General features: G+C 45.8%; 1 protein-coding gene across 5 annotated transcripts in view; it reads right to left on the bottom strand.

Moving 5' to 3' along the window:
• LOC135904266 (monocarboxylate transporter 12-like) overlaps positions 1–22,794 on the bottom strand; it is a 62,935-nt gene that overhangs the window by 5,637 nt on the left and 34,504 nt on the right. For 3 of the 5 annotated variants that reach the window (XR_011512020.1, XR_011512021.1, XR_011512019.1), the window contains 2 exons: positions 17,106–17,249; positions 14,444–15,916 (listed from right to left, as the gene is read on the bottom strand). Coding sequence is in view for 1 of the 5 variants with exons in the window: in XM_070533592.1 (XP_070389693.1) it covers positions 14,444–14,734; positions 17,106–17,249 (435 nt within the window). In the remaining 4 variants the exon portion in view is untranslated. The remainder of the gene's footprint in view (positions 1–14,443; positions 15,917–17,105; positions 17,250–22,794) is intronic. The other 2 variants (XM_070533592.1, XR_011512022.1) reach the window with 2 other exon arrangements.

Genomic DNA, 22,794 nt, shown 5'->3' with positions numbered 1-22,794 from the left:
ATAGTTAGGCGAATTCTCTCTGATCTCTTGAGTTGGACACTCATTTTTTTGTCGTTTCTTTATTAGGTCCTTCGTTACTTGGGAGAGCTTACCTACTGGTTGCCTTGGTGCCTTATCTCCCACTTCAAATGCTGCTTCTCAAGTCAGCCTAGTTTCTTTTTCATTCATTATCTTTATGTCATATTCATCTCTCTGTTCTAAGATTGCATATTTGCGTTCAAGTGCCACCCTGAATTGGTCTGCTTTTGCCCTTACTGCATCTAGGTCGGCCTGTTTCTTCTTCACTAATTTTATTATTTCTCTCTTCACATTGAGGTACACCCTTGACCTCAGTAACCTATGATCACTTCTCTGCCCCCTACCGAACACTTCTACGTCTTGTAATAGGCTAGGATAGGCAGAAAGTATGAAATCTCTTTGATTTCTTGTTTCTCATTTGGGGCTTTTCCAGGTCCACTTAATGTTGCTACGCGTCCCGAAGAGGGCATTTATTATTCTGAGTTTATTCATTTTCGCGAACCAACATCTCTCCTCTAGTGTTCCTAGAAATAATGCCGTAGTTGCCAATTGTACAGTTGCCTGAGAAGGGAAAGGAAGAAACTGGTACATAAGAAGCCGATCAATGAGTTAGCGGTTAGGGGGAAAATAGAGCAATTCCAGATCAAGCTACAGAACAGGTATTCGGCTTTAACTCAGGAAGAGGACCTTAGTGTTGAAGCAATGAACGACAATCTTGTGGACATCATTAAGGAGTGTGCAATAGAAGTCGGCGGTAACTCCGTTAGGCAGGATACCAGTAAACTATCGCAGGAGACGAAAGATCTGATCAAGAAACGCCAATGTATGAAAGCCTCTAACCCTACAGCTAGAATAGAACTGGCAGAACTTTCGAAGTTAATCAACAAGCGTAAGACAGCTGACATAAGGAAGTATTCATAAATTGTATAAATACAACTTGGCCCTGGAAATATTGCATCAGCACCAAACAACACCTATTCAAACCAAATATCAAGTGAAACCTGGTCCGTACAGCCTACGAAAGAATTTAATACCCAGGCCACGTTCTCGTACAAAATATGGCGATCAAAAACTAAGCTTTACGATACCAGACCTTCTCAACGAATATCCGGAAATTGCTGAAGCGCTCGTTACAGCTACCTCAGTGCACATTTTCAGAAAAATGCTCAAAAATTTTTTCCTTAACACAGACTAAAAATCGTGCCGGACTGATCCCAGTTGGTTTCCTCTTACTCTGTGTCTTGGCTTTTCATTGTGAAAGTCCGATATATTTTCTGTACTCGGACGATAGTTGCGACATACCTGTGCAATGTATCTGATTATGTGTATTTATGTTATTGATGTGTATGTGTATTTATGTTATTATGTTACTGATTTATGTTATTGATGAGGAACACTTATTGATGTTTAAGTTCTACCGTGTTCCAAATTGAGCGTATTGTAGTGAATACTTTTGTTATTATTGTTCTTGTGTGCCTGCTGCTGCCAAGGGTGGCGAGGCCCAGTCAGGCACGTTCAGTGCCTTTTGTCGCGTCCCCCAAGGCATTTCTGTAAGGAATGTCTTAAATAAATGAATAAAGAAAGAAGAAATAATATGGATAGAATTGAACATGCTCTCAGGAACGGAGGAAGCCTAAAAGCAGTGAAGAAGAAACTAGGAATTGGCAAGAATCAGATGTATGCGTTAAGAGACAAAGCCGGCAATATCATTACTAATATGGATGAGATAGTACAAGTGGCGGAGGAGTTCTATAGAAATTTGTACAGTACCAGTGCCACCAACGACGATAATGGAAGAGAAAATAGTCTAGAGGAATTCGAAATCCCACAGGTAACGCCGGAAGAAGTAAAGAAATGATGATGATGAATTTGTTGTTTTATGGCGCAAGGGCCAATTATGGCCAAAGAGCGCCAGGTCAGTGCTGATGAGTTTGCAGTGGGTAGATGAGTTCCGTGAGTTATTGTGATGTAGCTGTAAAGGGGCCTAAAAGCGATCTCTGTAAACTGCATAAAAGCTATATGTAATAAAATTATGGCAATGACTAGTGAGTACTACTAAGAACACAAGAGATACATTGTGATAGATTGATCATATTTTAAAATATATGTAGGAAAATGTTTGCAAGACGCACTACTGCCTTAGAGAGCCCTTGAAACTGAAGGGCCTGAAGGCATGTGCTGTAGAAAAATAAGTTATCGCAGCGGCATCCTCTGGAGAGAGGATGTGCTACAGATTCGTAGGGCTAACAACATGTAAGGCAACATCGTTTAAGAAGCTTAGGACTGCTCTGGTGCCAAACAACGGTTCTGAACCAAGAAACATTACAGGATGAAAGGGAATGTGCTGCCGGTATGCTAACGGAAAGTGTTTTTTTCTCTCTGTTTCGGCTTCCGGACACTCCAGGAGGGCGTGGAGGACCGTGAGCCTTTCACCGCATCTACCGCAGGATGGTGGCTCATTTCCAGTTAGCAGGAAACTGTGTGTGGCATATGTGTGTCCTATTCTGAGACGACAGAATAGGACTTCTGTTCGTCGTGTTTTTGTTGCGGGCGGCCAATAACCAAGTTTTGGCTTAATCAAGTGAAGCTTATTATTTGTTTCAGCATCCCATAAGCGCTGCCAGTGGCTTCTGAGTTTCTTTCGGATGAATGGCTTTAGGTCTAAGGCAGGTAGTGCAGTGGTAGAATGTGTATCTTGTGAAGCTATTGATGTGGCAATTTGGTCAGCCAGCATATTACCCTCAATGCCCCTGTGTCCAGGTACCCAGCATACTATGACTTGCTGCTGAGACACGTAGGATGTGCAAATAACGGAATAAAGCTCAATGAGTACAGGGTTTCGATGATTGCGGAGGAACATTAGGGCTTTTACGACGCTTAGAGAGTCGGTGTATATGATGGCTTTGTGCAACTTTCTTTTCTTGATTTCCTTAACAGCAGATAGAATTGCATAAGCTTCCGCGGTGAATATGCTTGTTTCCGGATGCAGTCCATCGGACTCAGAGAAGGATGGTCCGATTGCAGCATAAAACACTCCGGCATGCGACTTAGAAGCGTCAGTGTAAAATTCTATGCACGAGTACTTCGATTGAAGTTCCAGGAAGTGCATTCGAATATGTGCCTGTGGGGCGTGTTTCGTCACCTCTACGAATGGTGTATCGCATTCTATGGTTTTCCACTGCCATGGCGGCAATGGCTTAGCTAGGACCATTAGGTTTTGCTCAAGAACTGGAACTTGCATTTCCTCAGCAAGCTTTCTAATGCGCAGAGAGAATGGTTCTCGTGCTGCAGGTCGATTATTAAAGAGCTGTGCAGATGCCACGTCGTTTATGGTTACATAAGAGGGATGGTCGCGGTTCGCATTCACCTTTAGATAGTACATGAAACTAGAGTATGACCTCTGAAGATGAAGCGACCACTCATTAGCTTCAACGTAGAGACCCTCTACAGGACTTGTCCTGAAGGCACCGGTCGCCAAGCGGATACCTAAATGGTGGACAGGGTCAAGCATCTTCAAGGCGCTTGGACTGGCAGATTGATATACTATGGCCCCATAGTCTAAGCGCGTGCGTATAAGACTTTTGTAAACGTTCATCAAACATTTCCTGTCGCTGCCCCATGTTTTATGCGATAAAAGTTTAGGAAGGTTCATTGTTTTTAGACATTTCTCTTTCAGGTGCTTTAACTGTGGAATGAAGGTCAGTTTTGAATCTAATATGATTCCTAAAAATTTGTGTTGTGTGACAACTGGTATGTGTTGTCTATGTAGTTCTAGGCTGGGCGCTGCAAATAAGCCTCTTTTTCGCGTGAAAAGAACACATGAGCTTTTAACAGGATTCAGTTTAAAGCCATTTTCCTGTGCCCATTTACACACTTTGTTCAAGCAAAGCTGGACATGTCGCTCACATATAGAAAGGTTGCATGATTTGAAACCCAATTTCACGTCATCTACGTACACCGAATAAAACATGCCCTGCGGTATATATAAGCGTAAGGAATTCATTTTGATTATAAAAAGGGTACAGCTTAATACCCCTCCTTGCGGCACACCGGTTTCTTGTGTAAACGGCTTGGATAGAGCATTGCCCACCCTAACTCGAAATGTACGGTTTGATAGGTAACTTTCAATTACATTAAGCATATTCCCTCGAATACCCATTTCTGAGAGGTCACGCAATATCCCATATCTCCAAGTCGTGTCATATGCCTTTTCCATGTCTAGGAAAACAGAAAGAAAGAACTGGTTATGGATAAAGGCGTCACGAATGCCTGCCTCAATGCGCACGAGCTGGTCAGTAGTCGACCTACCCTCTCTGAAGCCGCATTGATAAGGGTCGAGCATTTTATTCGATTGAAGGAAATGTAGAAGACGACGATTTATCATTTTCTCGAACAGTTTGCATAAGCAACTTGTCAGTGCTATTGGACGGTAACTTGAAACGTCGGATGGATCCTTGCCTTGTTTCAAGACCGGCACTACTAAAGCTTATTTCCATGAGGATGGGAGGTATCCAGCAGCCCAAACAGAGTTAAAAAGTGCCAGAAGTGTCATGTGTGTATCAGTGTGTAGGTTTTTAATCATGTCATACATGATTTTGTCAACTCCAGGTGCAGAGCTCATGCATGAGCTTAACGCAGCTCTAAACTCGGCAATATCAAAAGGACAGTTGTACGGTAGATTTGCTCTGCATTTACGGTTTATTGACTGAAGTTCTGCTATTTTCTTATATTGAGCGAATGTTTTTGAATAGCTTTTGGAACTTGATACACGTGCAAAATGTTCTCCAAGGGCATCGGCCTGCTTTTCCAAGGTATTCCCTCGCTCATCAATCAAAGGTAATGGGTTGATCTGCTGCCCTTTTAGCCTTCTCAGCCCGTCCCATACTTTAGCCTCCTGGGTATAGGAATTGATGCCTGAGAGAAAACTCTCCCAGCTTGCTCTTCTAGCCTGCCGTCTTATGCGCCGTCCTTGTGATTTGATGTGTTTAAATGCGATGTAATTTTCCGCCGTAGGATATTGGCGCAGTCTGCCCCACGCCTTATTTTGTCTTTTTCGTGCATCCCTGCAGTCTTCATTCCACCAAGGAACTCGTTTCTTAGTTGAGTGGCCATTTGTTAGTGGAATGAACTTTTCAGCTGCATCAATAATAAAAGCGGTAAAATATGCTACAGCGTTATCCATGCTAAAATCGCGTATAAAATCTTGTGATAAGTAAGTAGATTCCTTAAAACCTTTCCAATCAGCGGAGTCAAGTTTCCAGCGACGAACCTGTGGGCGAGTGTCGTGTCATGTTAGTAAGTTTAAAGTTATCAGAAAGTGGTCACTCCCAAATGGATTTTCTATAACATTCCATTGTAAGTACGAGAGAAGTATGGAAGATCCAAGTGCTAAATCTATGGAGGAGTATGAATTATGCGCAGCATTGTAGTAGGTGGGTTTTTTTCTATTAAAGAGGCACACACCGGACGTAACAAGAAAGGATTCGATCAGTCGACCCCTCGAATCAGTCCTGGAATCTCCCCAGAGACTGTTGTGCGCATTAAAGTCCCCGACAATAAGAAATGGCTCTGGAAGTTGATCAATGAGTTCGTGGAATTCAATTTTACTCATGTGATAGTTTGGAGGTATGTAGATAGAGCAGACGGCTACTAACTTATTAAAAAAAATTGCGCGAACCGCAACTGCCTCGAGGGACGTCCTAAGCGGCAAGTGTTGGCAAGCAACAGTTTTATGGACAATTATCGCTATACCGCCGGATGAGGTGTTGACCTCGTCACGATCTTTACGAAAAATAATGTGTGACCGGAGAAAATTTGTCTGTGTAGCTTTTAAGTGCATTTCCTGAACACACAGTACCTTTGGATTAAGTTTGTGTAGGAGTTCTGTTACGTCGTCAAGATTGTGGATGAGACCTCTCACATTCCATTGCATAATTTGTGTATCCATTTTGATAGTGTTGGATACTGTGTGTTCTGGAAAGGAAAGGTTAGTTCACCGGCGCTTTGCAGGCGCCGTGACGGGAGTTTTCTCTCTTTTGGAGCGGTCGAGAGATCCTCGCCGCTCCTTAGGCGCTGGTGGCGCCGTCTTGCTGGTGGTTGTGTCCATCGCCTCTAGCGAGGCGCTGGACACGGGCTCTTCCGAGCGCTTTGCTTGACGTGAAGGCCTCGGCACGTTGGACGACGAGACCTTCGAGGTCGCCTGCCCGGAGGTAGATGGCCCCGTCTGCTGGGGTGATGGAGCAGCGCTAGCTGCAACCGCCGCGGGGGCAGGTGGCGTAACTGCAGACTCACTGCTTGCGGGTCGGACAGCCGCCGGAAGCCGTTGTGTCGCTGCCCCCTGACGCGTCACATCGGCAAAGCTACTCTTAGGCAGGTATGACACCCGCCTACGTGCCTCCTTGAAAGATATGTTTTCTTTGACTTTGATTGTCACAATCTCTTTTTCTCTTTTCCAAGACGGGCAGGACCGCGAGTATGCGGCATGCTCGCCATCACAGTTGACACAATGTGGAGTTTTCTGGCACGTTTCGGAGGAATGTTCATTGTCACTGCACTTGGCACATGTCAGCCGGCCTCGACAGTTCTGTGAACTGTGGCCAAACCTTTGGCACTTAAAGCATCTAAGAGGATTGGGCACGTACGGCCTGACACGGAGCTTGATGTACCCGGCCTCGATTGACTCGGGCAGGACACTCGAACCGAAGGTGATTATCAAGTGTTTGGTTTGGATTTCTTTGCCATCTCGTCTTATTTTAATTCTTTTGACATTTATAACATTCTGTTCACTGAAGCCCTCCAAGAGCTCAGCCTCAGTGAGCTCCAGCAAATCATCATCCGAGACAACGCCGCGGGAGGTATTCATCGTGCGGTGAGGGGTTACTACTACTTGAGTCTCTCCAAATGATACTAGTTTAGGCAGTTTCTCAAATTGCTTCTGATCGCGGAGCTCCAAGAGGAGGTCACCGCTTGCCATCCTCGAAGCCTTATATCCTGGACCAAACACTTCTGTAAGAGTCTTCGATACAAGGAACGGCGAGATTGTTCGCACTTGTTTAGCTGGTTTTTCTGAGTGTATTACGTGAAAACGAGGAAAATTGTGGACTTGCCGTCCAAAAAACTGAAAGACTTCTTCGGTCCGCCCTCGTTTCTGAGGGCGATCTGGTAGTTTAGGAAACGCGTTTTCCATAGATACAATTGGGTTTTCGGCCGCGATGCCGACTACCCACCATGGAGCCCAACTGGGGGACGTGACAGGAGAGACCCTGCCAACGCCAGCCGTACATCGCTGCTATAACCAAATACAGCATAACCAAGGTTGGCCAGCTACACAAGGTTAACCCTTGCCGCCGGGAAACTAGGAAGTGAGGAGAAGTGATGAGAAGACAGGAAAGATGAAAAAGACGAGAGAAAAAGACGAAGATTGGAGAGGAGGACAGGAAAAGGCGACTGCCGATTTCCCCCGGGTGGGTCAGTCCGGGGGTGCCGTCTATGTGAAGCAGAGGCCAAAGGGGTGTGTTGCCTCCGCCGGGGGGCCTTAAAGGTCCAAACACCCAGAATCGGCTCAACCCCCAGGATCCCCTTTTCCCCAGACACGGCTAAGCCGTGCACGGCTACACGCGGGAGGGTCCAACCCTCATGTGCTCGGGTCCGTGGTGTCGCAACACACCAAACGCCTGCTTGCGCAGACGCCCCTGCGGGGAGAAGTAAAGAAAGCCTTGGGAGATATGCAAAGGGGGAAGGCAGCTGGGGAGGATCAGGTAACAGCAGATTTTTTGACGGATGGTGGGCAGATTGTTCTAGAGAAACTGGCCACCCTGTATACGCAATGCCTCATAACGTCGAGCGTACCGGAATCTTGGAAAAATGCTAACATAATCCTAATTCATAAGAAAGGGGACGCCAAAGACTTGAAAAATTATAGACCAATCAGCTTACTGTCCGTTGCCTACAAACTATTTACTAAGGTAATCGCAAATAGAATCAGGAACACCTTGGACTTCTGTCAAGCAAAGGACCAGGCAGGATTCCGTAAAGGCTACTCAACAATAGATCATATTCACACTATCAATCAGGTGATAGAGAAATGTGCGGAATATAACCAACCATTATATATAGCTTTCATTGATTACGAGAAAGCATTTGATTCTGTCGAAACCTCAGCAGTCATGGAGGCACTACGGAATCAGGGTGTAGACGAGCCATATGTAAAAATACTGAAAAATATCTATAGCGGCTCCACAGCCACCATAATCCTCCATAAAGAAAGCAACAAAATCCCAATAAAGAAAGGCGTCAGGCAGGGAGATACGATCTCTCCAATGCTATTCACAGCGTGTTTACAGGAGGTATTCAGAGACCTGGATTGGGAAGAAATGGGGATAAAAGTTAATGGAGAATACCTTAGTAACTTGCGATTCGCTGATGATATTGCCTTGCTTAGTAACTCAGGGGACCAACTGCAATGCACGCTCACTGACCTGGAGAGGCAAAGCAGAAGAGTGGGTCTAAAAATTAATCTGCAGAAAACTAAAGTAATGGTTAACAGTCTCGGAAGAAAACAGCAGTTTACAACAGGCAGCGAGGCACTGGAAGTCGTAAGGGAATACATCTACTTAGGGCAGGTAGTGACTGCGGATCCGGATCATGAGACAGAAATAATCAGAAGAATAAGAATGGGCTGGGGTGCGTTTGGCAGGCATTCTCAGATCATGAACAGCAGGTTGCCATTATCCCTCAAGAGAAAAGTGTATAATAGCTGTGTCTTACCAGTACTCACCTACGGGGCAGAAACCTGGAGGCTTACGAAAAGGGTTCTACTCAAATTGAGGACGACGCAACGAGCTATGGAAAGAAAAATTATAGGTGTAACGTTAAGGGATAAGAAAAGAGCAGATTGGGTGAGGGAACAAACGCGAGTTAATGACATCTTAGTTGAAATCAAGAAAAAGAAATGGGCATGGGCAGGACATGTAATGAGGAGGGAAGATAACCGATGGTCATTAAGGGTTACGGACTGGATTCCAAGGGAAGGGAAGCGTAGCAGGGGACGACAGAAAGTTAGGTGGGCGGATGAGATTAAGAAGTTTGCAGGGACGGCATTGCCACAATTAGCACATGACCGGGGTTGTTGGAGAGATATGGGAGAGGCCTTTGCCCTGCAGTGGGCGTAACCAGGCTGATGATGATGATGATGCCAATTGTTTGTTGACCAGCCTGCTTTTCTCCCGTTCTTGCATTGAAGTCGCCCATGACTACAGTGTACCGAGTTCGCACTTTTCTCATCGCTAATGCAACATCTTCATAAAATTGACCTACTTCATCATCGTGACTGGAGTTCGGGGTGTAGGATCGTACTACGTTTATTTTATACCTACTATTTAGCTTTATTACTACTGCGATCATCTCATTCACGCTGTAGAATTCGTCAATATTGCCCGCTTTGTATTAGGAATCCTACACTGCATTGCTTCTAATCTGGCAGTCCTCTGTAGCAGAGGATGTGGTCGTTAGTCAGCACTCTATAAGCCTCACAGTTCTTGTAACCTCACAAAAGCCAATAATATGATGCGCAATGTCTGATAGTTCCTCAAAGAGTCCCGCGCTAAGCTGGCTTCAATAGAGAGGGTTCGTGTGTTTAACGTTGCCAGGTTCAGTTTCCATTGGCGGCCTGTACGGGTCCAGAGATTGTTATCACTCTCTGCTGCGTTGCAGGTCTCACCGCTGCCTAGTTCAGTTGCTCTGCAGCTGCTGAGGACTCAGGGCCATGGGCTAACTGTAGGAGTCATGAGAGAAGCAGTGGCTGAATACTGCACCAGGGGGTTCAACTGTTCTGGTGAGAGAGCGTGTCTTGTTGAAGCTTAGTGGGCCTTCCTAATTCGGTCGCGCCTGGAATTGTATAGCCCCACTGGCTATCGGCATTTTTTGAAGGTGTCAGGCGTCACTCCAAGCCTGGAAGTGTATTGTACTGCAGGAGAATTCGAACTATTCGACATTATACGGAACATCATGGCGGGACGACAGATAAAACGATAAACAGAAAACATTCGTCGAGCTCGCTTGTACCACCGCTGTGGGCGTCGCCATGTGCACCGGCTACAAAGGCAACTGTGGGCACGTCCCTTATCGTTAGTTCGCCACAACCCGTCTCCCGCCAAAAAGGAAGCGTATTTTCAACCGTATAAGCGCCAGTTCAAAAATAACGCAACTGCAGCCTTCTCGGATTGCAAGCTTAAAGGTGGCGCAGATTACCTCATAATTCGCGCCACCGACGTATGTAGTACTCCTCAGGCGCATGGACAGCCATACGCAGTCACTAAAACTAAGAGAAAACGCGACTTTAACTAAGTGGTTCTGCTAGAAAACATAAATACCCAAGAAAGTAGATGGGGAAACGGCGCCGTGGTCGCTCAATTGGTAGAGCATCGCAGGCGTAATGGGAAGGTTGTGGGATCGTTCCCCACGCAAGTTTTTTTTTTCATCCACTTTCATTTTCATAATGTTGTGCCTGGTGTCAGTGTTTGCTGTGCTATGGTGTGACTACATCAAATATATATATATATATATATATATATATATATATATATATATATATATATATATATAAACAGTTGCACTGGACGAAACTGCGTGCGACCTCGAAGAATTGGGCCTTCAACGAGTAGTTGCAAAACCTGACACCTCAAACACACACACACACGCACGCGTTTGCATGTTTGTGTATATGTGTGTCAGGTTCGTAAAAATGGTCGAGCCCCAGCCACCCGCCCCCCGGAAGAAATAAAGCTTTCCGCCCATGGTTCAATTGTAAAGCAGACCTATTAAAAAATCAATTTTGCCCAGCAGTAAGCAATGAACGATGAATAGTTGTGACAATGCCACTTCTGATGTTTCTCGTTCAGTGGTTGATACAATCCGAGATATCAAATCTGAATGTCTTGGACATCCAGCTTCATCACATAGTCTTACACGCAGGAACATTTATGTATCGGAAGGCTAAAAAAATCGATGGGAGGGAAGCATTATGCAAAATAGAAGTGAGGCGTGCAGACAGGACAGGGAAGCATTTTCAGAGTGGTAAATAATCAAAAACCTCGGTGAACGAATCGCTAGCCAAAACCAAAATAATTCTTTCGAAAAATCCACAAATTTCTGAAGCATTGAAAAACGCTCATTGCACGACAAGCGGACTACGTCTAAAAATGATAAATGTAGAATTACGCAGTGTTTCCTTGGCACGGCTGCGTGAAGCCGAGACCATTTTCGTTTTGTATATTGACACACCGAGAATATGGAAATTGAGAGTGCTACTTACGTACTTGCTCGTGGCTGCACAGGCCACAATGAGAGGCAATCGCCAAAAATTCAACTTTACGCAAGCTGAGGCACTCAACGTTACAAGAAATAAACTGCGGACTAAGCACTAACATTACACAGCGTTGACTACAAGGAAAAAATTTGCCATAGGCGTCTAGATTCACAGTGCCGTTTCTATACGACTACAATTCTGTGCAAACAGGCCATGACGATTAGCGATACCAAACGACGCCACGGGCAATAACGAAGTTCATGGTAAAAATAATGCAATTTTCGATATCGTTTGTTAGAGCGTTAGTCGCGTTTTAATAATGCCAAACTTACGAAAGACAGAAAAATTGATCATGAATGACAAAAAGACAACCAGAAACGGGAGCTCTGCGTTCATTTGAGCACAAACCTACCTGCGCACGATGTTCGATAGTTTTGACAGCGCCTGACGTTAATTGTAATAACGCTGTCGACAGCGCGAGCATGGTTACAACGTTTCCTGCGTCGAGCTACGCTCGTGCCCACTTCGTAGCGTCTGAGTTTCTTCTGAAGCAGGTCACGTGAGAATAACGCGACGTTATTGCGCTCCTTCCGGCTAGCTTTGTCGTCTGCTATACTACCACGGTGTGAGCACATTTTAGGCGGCAGCGCACCTACATAGTAATCGCAGCAGAAGCATCATGATGATGATGATGATGATGATGATGGCGGTGACGATTTTATTGGCATCTCTTTGAAAGGATGCGGCCATGAAGCCACTCAGCCTGCTTGACCTTATCAAGCTTTAATACATTTATCGCAGCCTAGGTATTGCTTATCTCGCCTTGATGTTCCTTTATTCATTATTGCCTCTATCTCGATATCGTACAGTTACCGATGTCTGTAACGACTACATTTCTGTCTATCTTTTCACTGCGTATTTTCCTCTCGGGGAAGCATTCAATATTGAGTAGTGTGCTCAATTTTGGATCTAACATTAACCTTACATGTGCCATTATAGGTTGGCTGTTAAAAAATTGAAAGTTATTCAGTGGACTTCAGCTAACCTAGAAACAGCAGGCATTTGCCCCGAAATAAACCTTTCATCAACAAGTGACAAGTCATTGATATGCTAATCAATGCTGCAAATTGACATCTTTAACACTCCGGACGTCGACATGGCGAGGCACTTTGCATACAGTTGAAACTTGGCAGAACACATGAAGGAAGCTGTCTTGACAGAAGAAATCGAACATTTAGTAGTGATACACTTCGTCTTTAGGCATAAAGCTTCTCATTCTGCCTGTGTGTTCTCAAGTAGTATTTATGCTTTGTCACTAAACGTTCCAGGTCAAACCATGGTGATCGCAAATCAGTCCGTACCTTACATGCGTCAGCACAATTTGATAACGCACGTGTTATGATGAAACAAGCGCGTTAACTGGTTCTAACATCTCCATCTTCGCACTTCCATGACGTCTACAAAGTCAACTGAAGTGAAGCCATCAAAACTTTTCATTTACTTTTAACGGCCTAGATACATACATTCTAGACTGCCTCACTGCGTCCTTTGGAATCTTTGTCAAAGTCGCCAGGTTGTGGCCCAGACCTGTTCACTTTCAGCGGAAGGTCGGTAAATCACAATTATTGTGACAGCTATGACGAATTGCTGCAATTTTTTCTTTACAATGTGTCAAATGCTTTTAGACATTTTTCGCATTATTAAACCATAGCTTTAATTTACCTGTCGCAATGGCGAATCAGCGGTCAGAATGTGAAAAAGGACAAAAGCGCCAGGTTTTCTTAAACGGTATTAATATGTGGAGATAGCGCTTTACGTAAGAAATCAGCGTCTTGATATGTGGTATCTTAGATCCTGTGCCCTGCCTTGCGAAGCAATGGCGGATCATTCGATTCATTGCTCCTATAAGTTTCAAAATTGTTCTATTCGGTAAGCTTTAAAGTGCCCAGCATGAGATAGAGAAGGCAAAATTTTTCGCCATCGTCTGACCTTAAGTATCGTTATCAAGTTTACCCGCTCATTTTAGTTTGTCTTATTTTTCATCCTATTGTGTAAACTTATAATCCGCTTCTCCGTCCCTATGAAGGTTAAAATTTCTGCGACCATATGCATGGCGGCAAAAAGCTCTCCCTTCCAATAAAGATCTTCTCTAACTCCCACTCCTGAGAAGTAGAAAAAAAATGGAAGCGCATACATCCCCCTTTGGTTATTACGGGAGCGAGGCATGGAAGTGAATAATACTGCCTTAAAAAAATTTCCCAAGGCAATTTACTGGCTGGTTGCGCCAATGAACAGTCATTAAAACCTGCCCAGGACTCCAAAAAAGGCACAGTTGTCGTTAAGCTGACTAAAAACTTGTTACCGTTATCAACACTGCCTAGCTGTGACATTCCTCGTACACATCCTTGCAGCCTCATTACCGATCTCCCCTATTTCTTCCTCCTACACTTCTTCATGCATTTGTCTGATATTACTGACATATTAACATGTTGTAGCCACAGTGGTGACTAAGGGAACAGCGAAGCCTGCTTCTGAGCAGGAGATTGCGAAACCGACCTCTAGATGTGTGGGCACAATCAGAAGAGGGCCAAACGAAAGTGCTCTTGCTCACTAAGCATTGCTTTCACGTTATTTGCCCAAAGTCGTCAAAAAAAATGGCTGCGGCTAAGCTAAGGCTAAGCCCAGGATGCGAAGCATACTAGCCTTTATTTTAGTTGTTGAACCACTGTTTAGCCTGGTGAACTGCTGTTGCTTGGCTATATTTGGTTCGGCTAGACGAAAGAAACAACTCATGCAGGTGAGCGCACGAGCTGAGACGCGGCTATGTAGCTACGCGGCCGCAAGCGAGCGCACGAGTTGAGCCTCCGCTTTTGCAGCTGTTATGACATCATATGGTAGCTACGCGGCCGCGCGCGGCACAGCAAGGAAGAGCGTGGCTGTGCGGCTAGTATGCTTCGCATAATAATACGCAGCCTGCTACTACATCGGCTCTCGCATTGCTGCTGCTTCTTCGGAGCGATAAGGCTAATCAATTCCTCTGTCAATCAGACACTCAATGAACACATTGGCACTGTGAAAAATATTTGCTTAACGTCGTGGTCTAGAGGCTAGAGTACTCACCTATTACCAGCGGCCTCATGAATGCTCCCACAGCTGTCACTGCTGCTACGAAGCCATACGCCATGGGAAGGTTGTGTAAGCCGACGTCACTTGCAATAGTTTGAGACATGGCGACCATAACGTAGCCAACAGGAAGTCCAAGCGTTACAACAAGAATCCAAAACACAACAGTAGTTTGGGCATGAGGCATCGCAGAGCCGATAACGGCCATGAGGAAGTAAGAAAGAGTCATCACGCCAAGTGGAGATGCAATGTTGTAATCGGTGAGTTGGGGTATCAGGAGTCGTCCAGCTATGTCGGTCACAGAGAAGAAAGTGAGAACATGAGCAGCATTTACTCTGCTAATTCCAGTGTCCACTGCACAGTCAACCGCGACAGCCAGAAATGTATCCAAAAAGAAGGAGAAAAAGAAGTAGCTTAACATGTGCGCGTAAAACCGCGGCATAGACAGAACATCCTTAGCGCTACGCAAAACAGATCGTTTGCGACGTTCCTTCGCTGAATACCGCAAATGCAATGACACTTCCTCTGTTGATCGGAGCGTAACACCACAATAATTTTTCTTCAAAGTATATGTCTCATGTTCCACTTGACTTCTCAAATCTTCCCCTGGTACAAGAGCGTCCGTAAAAGCGAGCAACGAGCTTTTTATTGATTTTGTTTGCATGTTAGTTCCCCATGCTCTGGTGCGCTCCATACACCTCACCGACACATTTTCCAGTGCAACAGTACTGGGTACCTGAATCAACTTTGATGAATTTAGAGGATGTTGCGAAGTTCGGTGAAAGCATTCACCGTTAGATACGCAGGTCACACAGGCACACCACACTTCGTTATCTTTTCTCGCGCCTGTAATGCGGGCGTTGCTTTGTTCGTCCTCCTTCGAAGACGGTGATTTTCGCTTTTCGCCGTTCGCATCGCTGGTATCTAAGGTCTCTACCATGTCCCCTGTGCAATGGCTGTTCATCACAGAACGCTTATCAGCATTAAGGCTAATCGAGAGCGGAAACTTTGCGAATCTGGAGCTTGTCGAGTGCTTTAAATAAGTAATGATTATGTCGTCGTCGCTATCCGGATCGCAGCATCCGAGTTCGTCGCTGCTGTTAACTAGAGGTCGCAAACCCGATTTTAAGCAGCTGACAGAACGGGTTGCGTTCTTCTCCTGCTGCTCATCTGCTTCACTGCTGGCTCTCTTGCTGGTTACTTTATGTCTTTTCAAGTACTTTTCCCTCATCCAGGGCGGCTCACGAAAAAGCACGCTGATCGGCCCAATGTTTAGCAACAGTGCTCCCACGAGCGCGAAAGTTCCTTGCAAGCCGTACTCGTCCAGACAGAAATCGAAAACTTTAGGAAACATGAAGGAGGCTGCAGGTGCACCAGCCATGTTGATTCCGAGGGCCGTGCCACGTCTCCTATCAAAGTGCTCGTTCACAGCCACGATGACACAGGAGAGCAGGATTCCGTGCCCGGAGCCTGCGGTTTACGCCGAAGTGGAATTGAAAACTGTACCTGAATAGAGACAATATTTAGGATTCCTACATGCGCTTTGCGCCATGTGAGCACGTGCGAGCCATGTTACTCTTGAAAAAAATCTATAAATGAGCACTTTCACTCAGGTGGTAAGATGGTACGTGCGCTTTCACAGGCTAATAGAGTTATGTAAGGGAGTTACGTATGCGGCCACATAGAGTCAAATAAAAAAGGCCGTTCTGCTGATGTTGAGAGGTGCACAATGTTTTCTTTCTCGCCTGTGAGTATCGGATGGACCACCTTAAAAATTTGTAAAGAAGGGACCAGGAAGAACTTATGACACGTGCGCGTGAGCTCAACCAGCGCCAATAGCGCGCTGACGAGTGGACTGAAGATGTTTTACTTGGGTGTCACTTTTCAATTACTAAGTAATTTGGGGGTTTTTTACTACTGCGGTGATGCACTTTATGTGAAGTACAGGCACCTTACACAGGCTCAGTAGCTTTTCGGAGAATGCGGCAACCATCATTTCGTGGAACGGAGATCAGTAGCATAACACATTCTCTGAAGAATATATTGTCACGTAGTGGTGACGTTGGAGAACACAGTAGCACCACTGTGAACGACAAAACTAGATTTTTATTGGGGGAACCTGTGCCCACAAAACAGGCTACACTTATAGCACAACGATAGCGGCGAACACAGTCGGCGATCGTCGAAAATCTGATCAGCCGGTCAAGCGCGTCGGCTTTTATACAGTTGTCGAATGTTCCAGACTAATCGTTGGGACCCGCGTGCCTTCTACAAAGTTCTACACCATTCGCGTCACGCGATGAAATCTGATAGCACAAGGTTGGGCGACAACAGACAACCAAATAGAAGCATCGATAACTTTCCAGAAACTTCGGATGCATGCAGGCGCGTCCCGCGCTGTGCGATAACATTTGTTAGGCGGCGAAACCTGGTCGCCCGATAAAGATAAGTACGCGTGTCAATATGGCCACGTCATTTACCTATAGGCGCACGTAATAAGAAGTGTGCAAAGCATACAAGTGGTGTGTCAACCACTGTTACCAGGATTTAGCATTCTGTCATGAATTAGTGTTTACAGTGGACGATCACACCATGTCCTTTTGAGCCAAACAACATCTCGCTATGTTCTCATAATTTTAAAGGATCAATTGAATCTTACCTGTGATTACCCCGATTGATACAACCAGGAATGGTATTCCAGTAGCAAACGCTGACGCAAGACATCCTGCTGACATAAGCAGTCCGCCTAGTAACGCGCTGATCCTCATACCGCATGAGTGTATGAGAGCTCCAGCCACTAGACCTACAAAAACGACGGCAACAGGAAACAGAATCTATAAGGATACATCCGGTTGATTAGTATTCTAAAAATCAGACGTTCTCGTTTAACACGTTTGCAGTTAGCGACAAGCGTGCATTTTGCTCATGGCATGGTACAGCTGCCCTAAGCAAAAAAAAAAGGAAGTCTACAGGAGATTCCCTTTAAAGTTGGCAGAGCCGTGCTATGGTAGTTAGGCCACGAGCTCATTAGAAATAGGTTTGATGGGCAAATACGTGAGAAACGATGAGATTACGAACAAGAGAGAAGAAATTGAACAATGGACGCTATAACGTAAAGCTATTCCAATTTTTTCATGTTCCATTTCCTTTGTTCGCCCTCCGCCGTTTGTCGAACATTTCTGAAACAACGACCAATTCGCCTGTCTGTCACGACACGTCGTAAAAGCTGCGATAACTACCCGTCTCAAGTTCATGTGCACACAGTAATCACGCAATGAATAGGCAAAAAAAGTTATATTGCTTTCCGATCCTGGCCTTTCTCATTACTAGCCTTCCGCGATTGGCCAAATGTTTTTCTGGCCCCACCTAGTAAACCTGTCTCTTACGCGACGTCACAAAACTGGGGAATCACACAAGGTCAAGGTGACGTGTACGCACTAATTATGCATCATTATGCTGAACCTAACAAAACTTTTTTGGTATAGACGGGAACAGAGGGTGGGGGCAAGAGCGCGCCTTCAGAACGGAACAAAATATGTCTCCTGATTACTCCGGTACTGTGTACTTGCAGCTGCCCGATAAAATTGATTTCTTAGCATATGGTAAAAATTTGTAGACGTTAGTATAACATTGCCGATTCCTTTCGAACGTATGCGACGTCCCTCTGCCAAATCTTCTTCAGTGGGCATTAGTTCTGACGGCATTTTTAACATCCCGCCGCGCGTTGATGCAATAGTCGACAAAGAACCGCAAACCAATCAAGGGGAAGCAGACCAATCAGAGGACCTGGAACCACTCTTCTAATCCGTTTCTCTGCTTTCACTGTACTAGATGGGCCCCACCAAAATACTCCACTCTTACACTCTCTCCTCTCCTCTCGACAGCCAATTAGATAAGGAAAACGTGACCTGGTAGACAGTGCTACTCGCATTAAAACCGAGAAAAAAAGGTCACTTCATATAGACCACATATTTACAGACTCGTGGCGCGAGTGCCTGCCGAGCCGATAATCTCGCCAACAGGTCCTGCCTCCCGGCGGGAACTACGGGGCACAGAGTTCCATACAATAGTAGGGAACTCCATGCTGCGGGAGACGGGAGAAAATGGCTGTACTTGCCCTGCGCGTGCAATTGGGGCGGTGTTCTTAGACCCTTTCTTACCGCATCTGCTGAACTCTTTGTTTTAGGCATACTTTGAGAAGTGGTACGGACAAAAGGCGTTCGTCCCGCGGCATTGTGCTGCAGTTCGCTTCACCAAAAACCAGCTAAAGAGGAACCATGCTCATGCGTCAACCCTTCGATTTACACGGAGACACGAGAAGCTTGTGTATGTGTGGTTCGCATTCGTCGTACGTGCTTTCCGCGGCGCCCGCGAAACGCCATTCGGTGTTGGTGTTACGCGCAAAAAGGCTTCGCGCCCAGCATTTGTGCTCTGATGGGCAATCTTTTCGAGGGGCTTAAATAAACCACGTGCGCTAGCGCCATGCCGCCTTCCTACGGTGCGGGCTAGGCATATCAGTGCCGTTTCTAGCCGTTCGGCACCCTTATTCATGCGGACGAATTATATGCCCCATTGGGCTAAAATCTGTCGGCGTCGTCGGCGTCGTCGGTGTCGTCGGCGTGACTGAACCATGGTACCGAAAATGGCCGAAGGCGCAAAGAGTAAAAGCGCGTAAAAAATGCTCGGGCTGAGGCCAAATTTCTCACGGAGGTTCTTGTAAACAGAGTAGATTAATGGCTACAAAAATTAAATTTGGTAAACTTAGGTCTGCTGGCAGGATGCGAATCGAAGTCGGGTCACTGGAATGCGACACGAGCACGCTTCCCCGACGGCTCGGCGTCTCCACGGCTCTGGCTGACTGACGCTCCACGGCTCTGGCTGACTGTCACGCGCCCAATGACGCTGGTGCGTCATTGGGCACGTGACGGCGCAAAAAATGGGGAGGAGGTGGCGCCACGTCTTCACCGTATAACATGAGGGCATTCATGGCGTTGGTAGGCTTAGAAACAGCATAATTGCTTTCGCATTCCCACAGGTAAGCAGTCTGAAGTGGCTCTGCCTAAATTTTTGGATCTGCTCAGTTCTCTTCCGGAACGGAAAGCCAACGAAGGCCACTCCGTACATAGAATTGTGTGTTTTATACAAAACAAAGGTGAGCAAGAAGCGACCGGATGGGCGTGTCGACTGCGAAACCTGCTCAGAAATTGTTTCCCTACGGCGAGCGGAACAAGACTGCTCGGAACATGACCGTTTTCGTGTCCTGTGTTTGTCATGCCCACGAATCAGCCGCGTTTAAATACTCACGACCGCGAAAAAAGAGAGCCGCATACGAGTAGCATTCACAGAAACAGGGCTGTGCACACGCGTCAATGCCTCACTAGCTTTTTTTTTTTTTTGCACAAGCTAGTTCGGGTTGTTGAGCTGCTATGATTGTGCGATAGGCACGCTTAGCTACGCGAAGAGCAAGTTCGAGTGTTCCTAACAGATCTGGTGCCCCTTCAGTGATGTCATAGATGGATACGTAAATTATTGCGTGTTGTCTATTGACTGCGACATAAAAAAAAGAAAAGGAAAGTAAACCGCTTGTCAGCGCTTGTAGTAAAGGCAGCGCACGCGATTTAAAATGCAATGTCTCTATCACGTGAACACTGCTCTGACCTCCTAAATGTTATTTTTTTTTTTGCGGAGTGTGTCGATTGTTCTTGTTGATAGAGCGTAGACAGACCACGTTTCTCCTACTTAGTGCCTAACACTTAAATTGAATGACATACGTATACACGTAAGCGCTATACCTTTCTGCGCGACTGCGTGCAGCGTGCAATAACATAGAAAATCCTTTTATTGCCCTTTTCAGAAGAAATGATCACCAATAAATTATTTTCTGTATTTTATTGACAAAGCAAGATAAAAAGAATGCAGCACATATGTAGCATTAGCGCACGGCACAAACATGCTGCTCGCCGTTTAAGAAACGAAGTACGTCGCACTAGATGTCATCTAGTCCCTTTCCGACACTGCCTCAGGGCGCCGAAACGCGTGCGAATACACAGATCTCGCAGAAAAAACGCTTCGGTAACATTAAGAGATTGAAAACTAAATGTGCGCCTGAGCAAGCGACGGACGCCTGAGTCTTAGAAACAGCTCGTTTCTAAGGCAACACCGCATGCACTAGAGACGCTTTTGTACCGCTTTGAAGCATCGAGCTCGTGGCTGAGTGGTAGCGCCTCCGTCTCACACTCCGGAGACCCTGGTTCGATTCCCACCGAGCCCATCTTGCAAGTTGTTTTTTATTCATGACGTGCCTGCTGGGATTTATCGCTCATGGCCAACGCCGACGACGCCGACACCGACGACACCGGCTTTTCTGCGACACGAGCTCCTTAACGCTGTCGCGTTAAAATGCAAGTGAAACAGATGATGCTGCATCTCCAGTGAAGCCGACTACCTTGAAGGGTGCTCTTGCTAAATCGCCTCCGTTGCCTATTTCTGTCATCTGAAATGGGATCGCGTTAAAGGAGACAGATTTACCGACGTCGGCAGACGGCGAGACGGCTGCAGCGCTTTCCCAACTCGCCATCGCAGCCGAATGAGAACCGCAAACACGCTGTGGGTTGTGGTCGCCCGCGCCATTTGCGCAGTCACCCGGCAGTGCTCGCACTATCGTCGCCCCAATAATAGAAACATGGCAGCCGCCTTCGGGCGCTGAAAACTCTCGTCTGTAAAAAAAGGACAGCTTTTGACTTGGCTGCTGAATGAACCTTGCGGCTCGCCGCAATAGCTGGCGTCGGCGGTTGCGTAAATTTGGCGTAACGAAATTGGAATGACGTCAAAACTAGAATAACTTTATATATTATAGCGCCCCATATGTACGATAAAAGAAATACGATAATGCTGGCGAGGCATGTTCACTACTGATCACTGTTCACGACTGATCTCGCGCAGAATACGAAACAGGATACAACTGAGGCGTTTTGGCCATGTAAGGATACGCGAAAGAGTTTGTAAAGAAATAGATGGTCAGCCCGATTACGCCGCAGCGAAGTAAAGGCAGTGACAATAATGCAACAGTGCTAAAGGAAGGTGCAGTGTCTCTGTTAGCAAAGCGATGGACCCATCCGTGATGGCACTGTGGGATCTAGAAATGCCATTCCAAACGATCGACACCTATCCGAGTTGAGGAAGACCTATTGTTGTGTACAACTTGCGGAACGGTGAAGGAGAATTGAATTCTTCCGATAGTCTGCAAACAGAGCCAAGAGAGCGCATACCCCGCATTGCAACGCGTTTAGCGTTAGCCGAAAAGTGTAAAGTTGTATCAGAAATAACACCGATATCGTAGATCTTATAAGGCTTGCACGATGGAACAGAATGTATAGAATAAGAAATGCTTGCTCTTTTGCGAGACAGTTATGACCTTGGTGTTAGCAGCATTCAAGGTAAGGTCATTATCTTTGCACGATATGGAAAACGAAAACACGTTAGACTGAAGGTTGCAACCATCATCAACAGTATGAATTCCCTTTAAAATATTCACGTCATCGACATATATTAGGAATGAAGAACTTGCAGTGGAGGAAAGAATGTCATTAATAAAAATAAAGAAAACAACGGTTCTAATACTGACCTTTGAGGGGCTCCCCTAGTTTTCGTGGAAAAAGACGCTTGGCCATTGACCTAAACATAACATGAGCTATCAAGAAGATGACCGAGCAGGCGAGTTAGAATTGACGAGTCAACACCGAAGTGCATAAACTTGATCACGAGCACTGAGAGGCTAACTTTATCAAAAGCTTTGCTGAGGACACGATAAATGGTGCCAGCTTGCCCCCTTTGAAGTACCAGGGAGGATATATCTGTCATGACAATTGCGAGATTCGTGATAGTCGAGCTGCTGGTGAGAAATCTATGCTGAGTAGTAATCAATGAGTTCATTACAGTAAAAGACAACATTTTGTAAAGGGCAAGCTGATAAATCTTAAATATGGCGCAGAGAAGAGACACCGGGCGATAATTCGACACAACGGTTTTACAGCCACGCCTAACTACAGGAAAAGCAAGAGCAGCTTTCCACATGTGAGGGAGAGTGGAAGTATTCAGAGAGTTATTAAATACAGATGTCAATACTAGGGCAGATATACTGCCGTAAGCTTTTCCAATTACTTAGGGGGATGCCACCAGGGCGGCTGGGTAGGGAAGACAAGGCATTCGCTGATTGGCTTTTTATTAAAGAAAATAGCACTACATGTAGCAACGGCCGTGTGCTCCTGACCGAAACGAGCGTTGAAACCTGAAGGTTTATATAGCGATGAGAAAGGGGCAGCAAAACAATCGGCGACTGCTCTGACTCC

The sequence above is a fragment of the Dermacentor albipictus genome, chromosome 2, assembly GCF_038994185.2.
Source record: "Dermacentor albipictus isolate Rhodes 1998 colony chromosome 2, USDA_Dalb.pri_finalv2, whole genome shotgun sequence".
Classification (NCBI taxonomy): domain Eukaryota; kingdom Metazoa; phylum Arthropoda; class Arachnida; order Ixodida; family Ixodidae; genus Dermacentor; species Dermacentor albipictus.
This window is presented reverse-complemented; position numbering and strand designations above follow the sequence as displayed.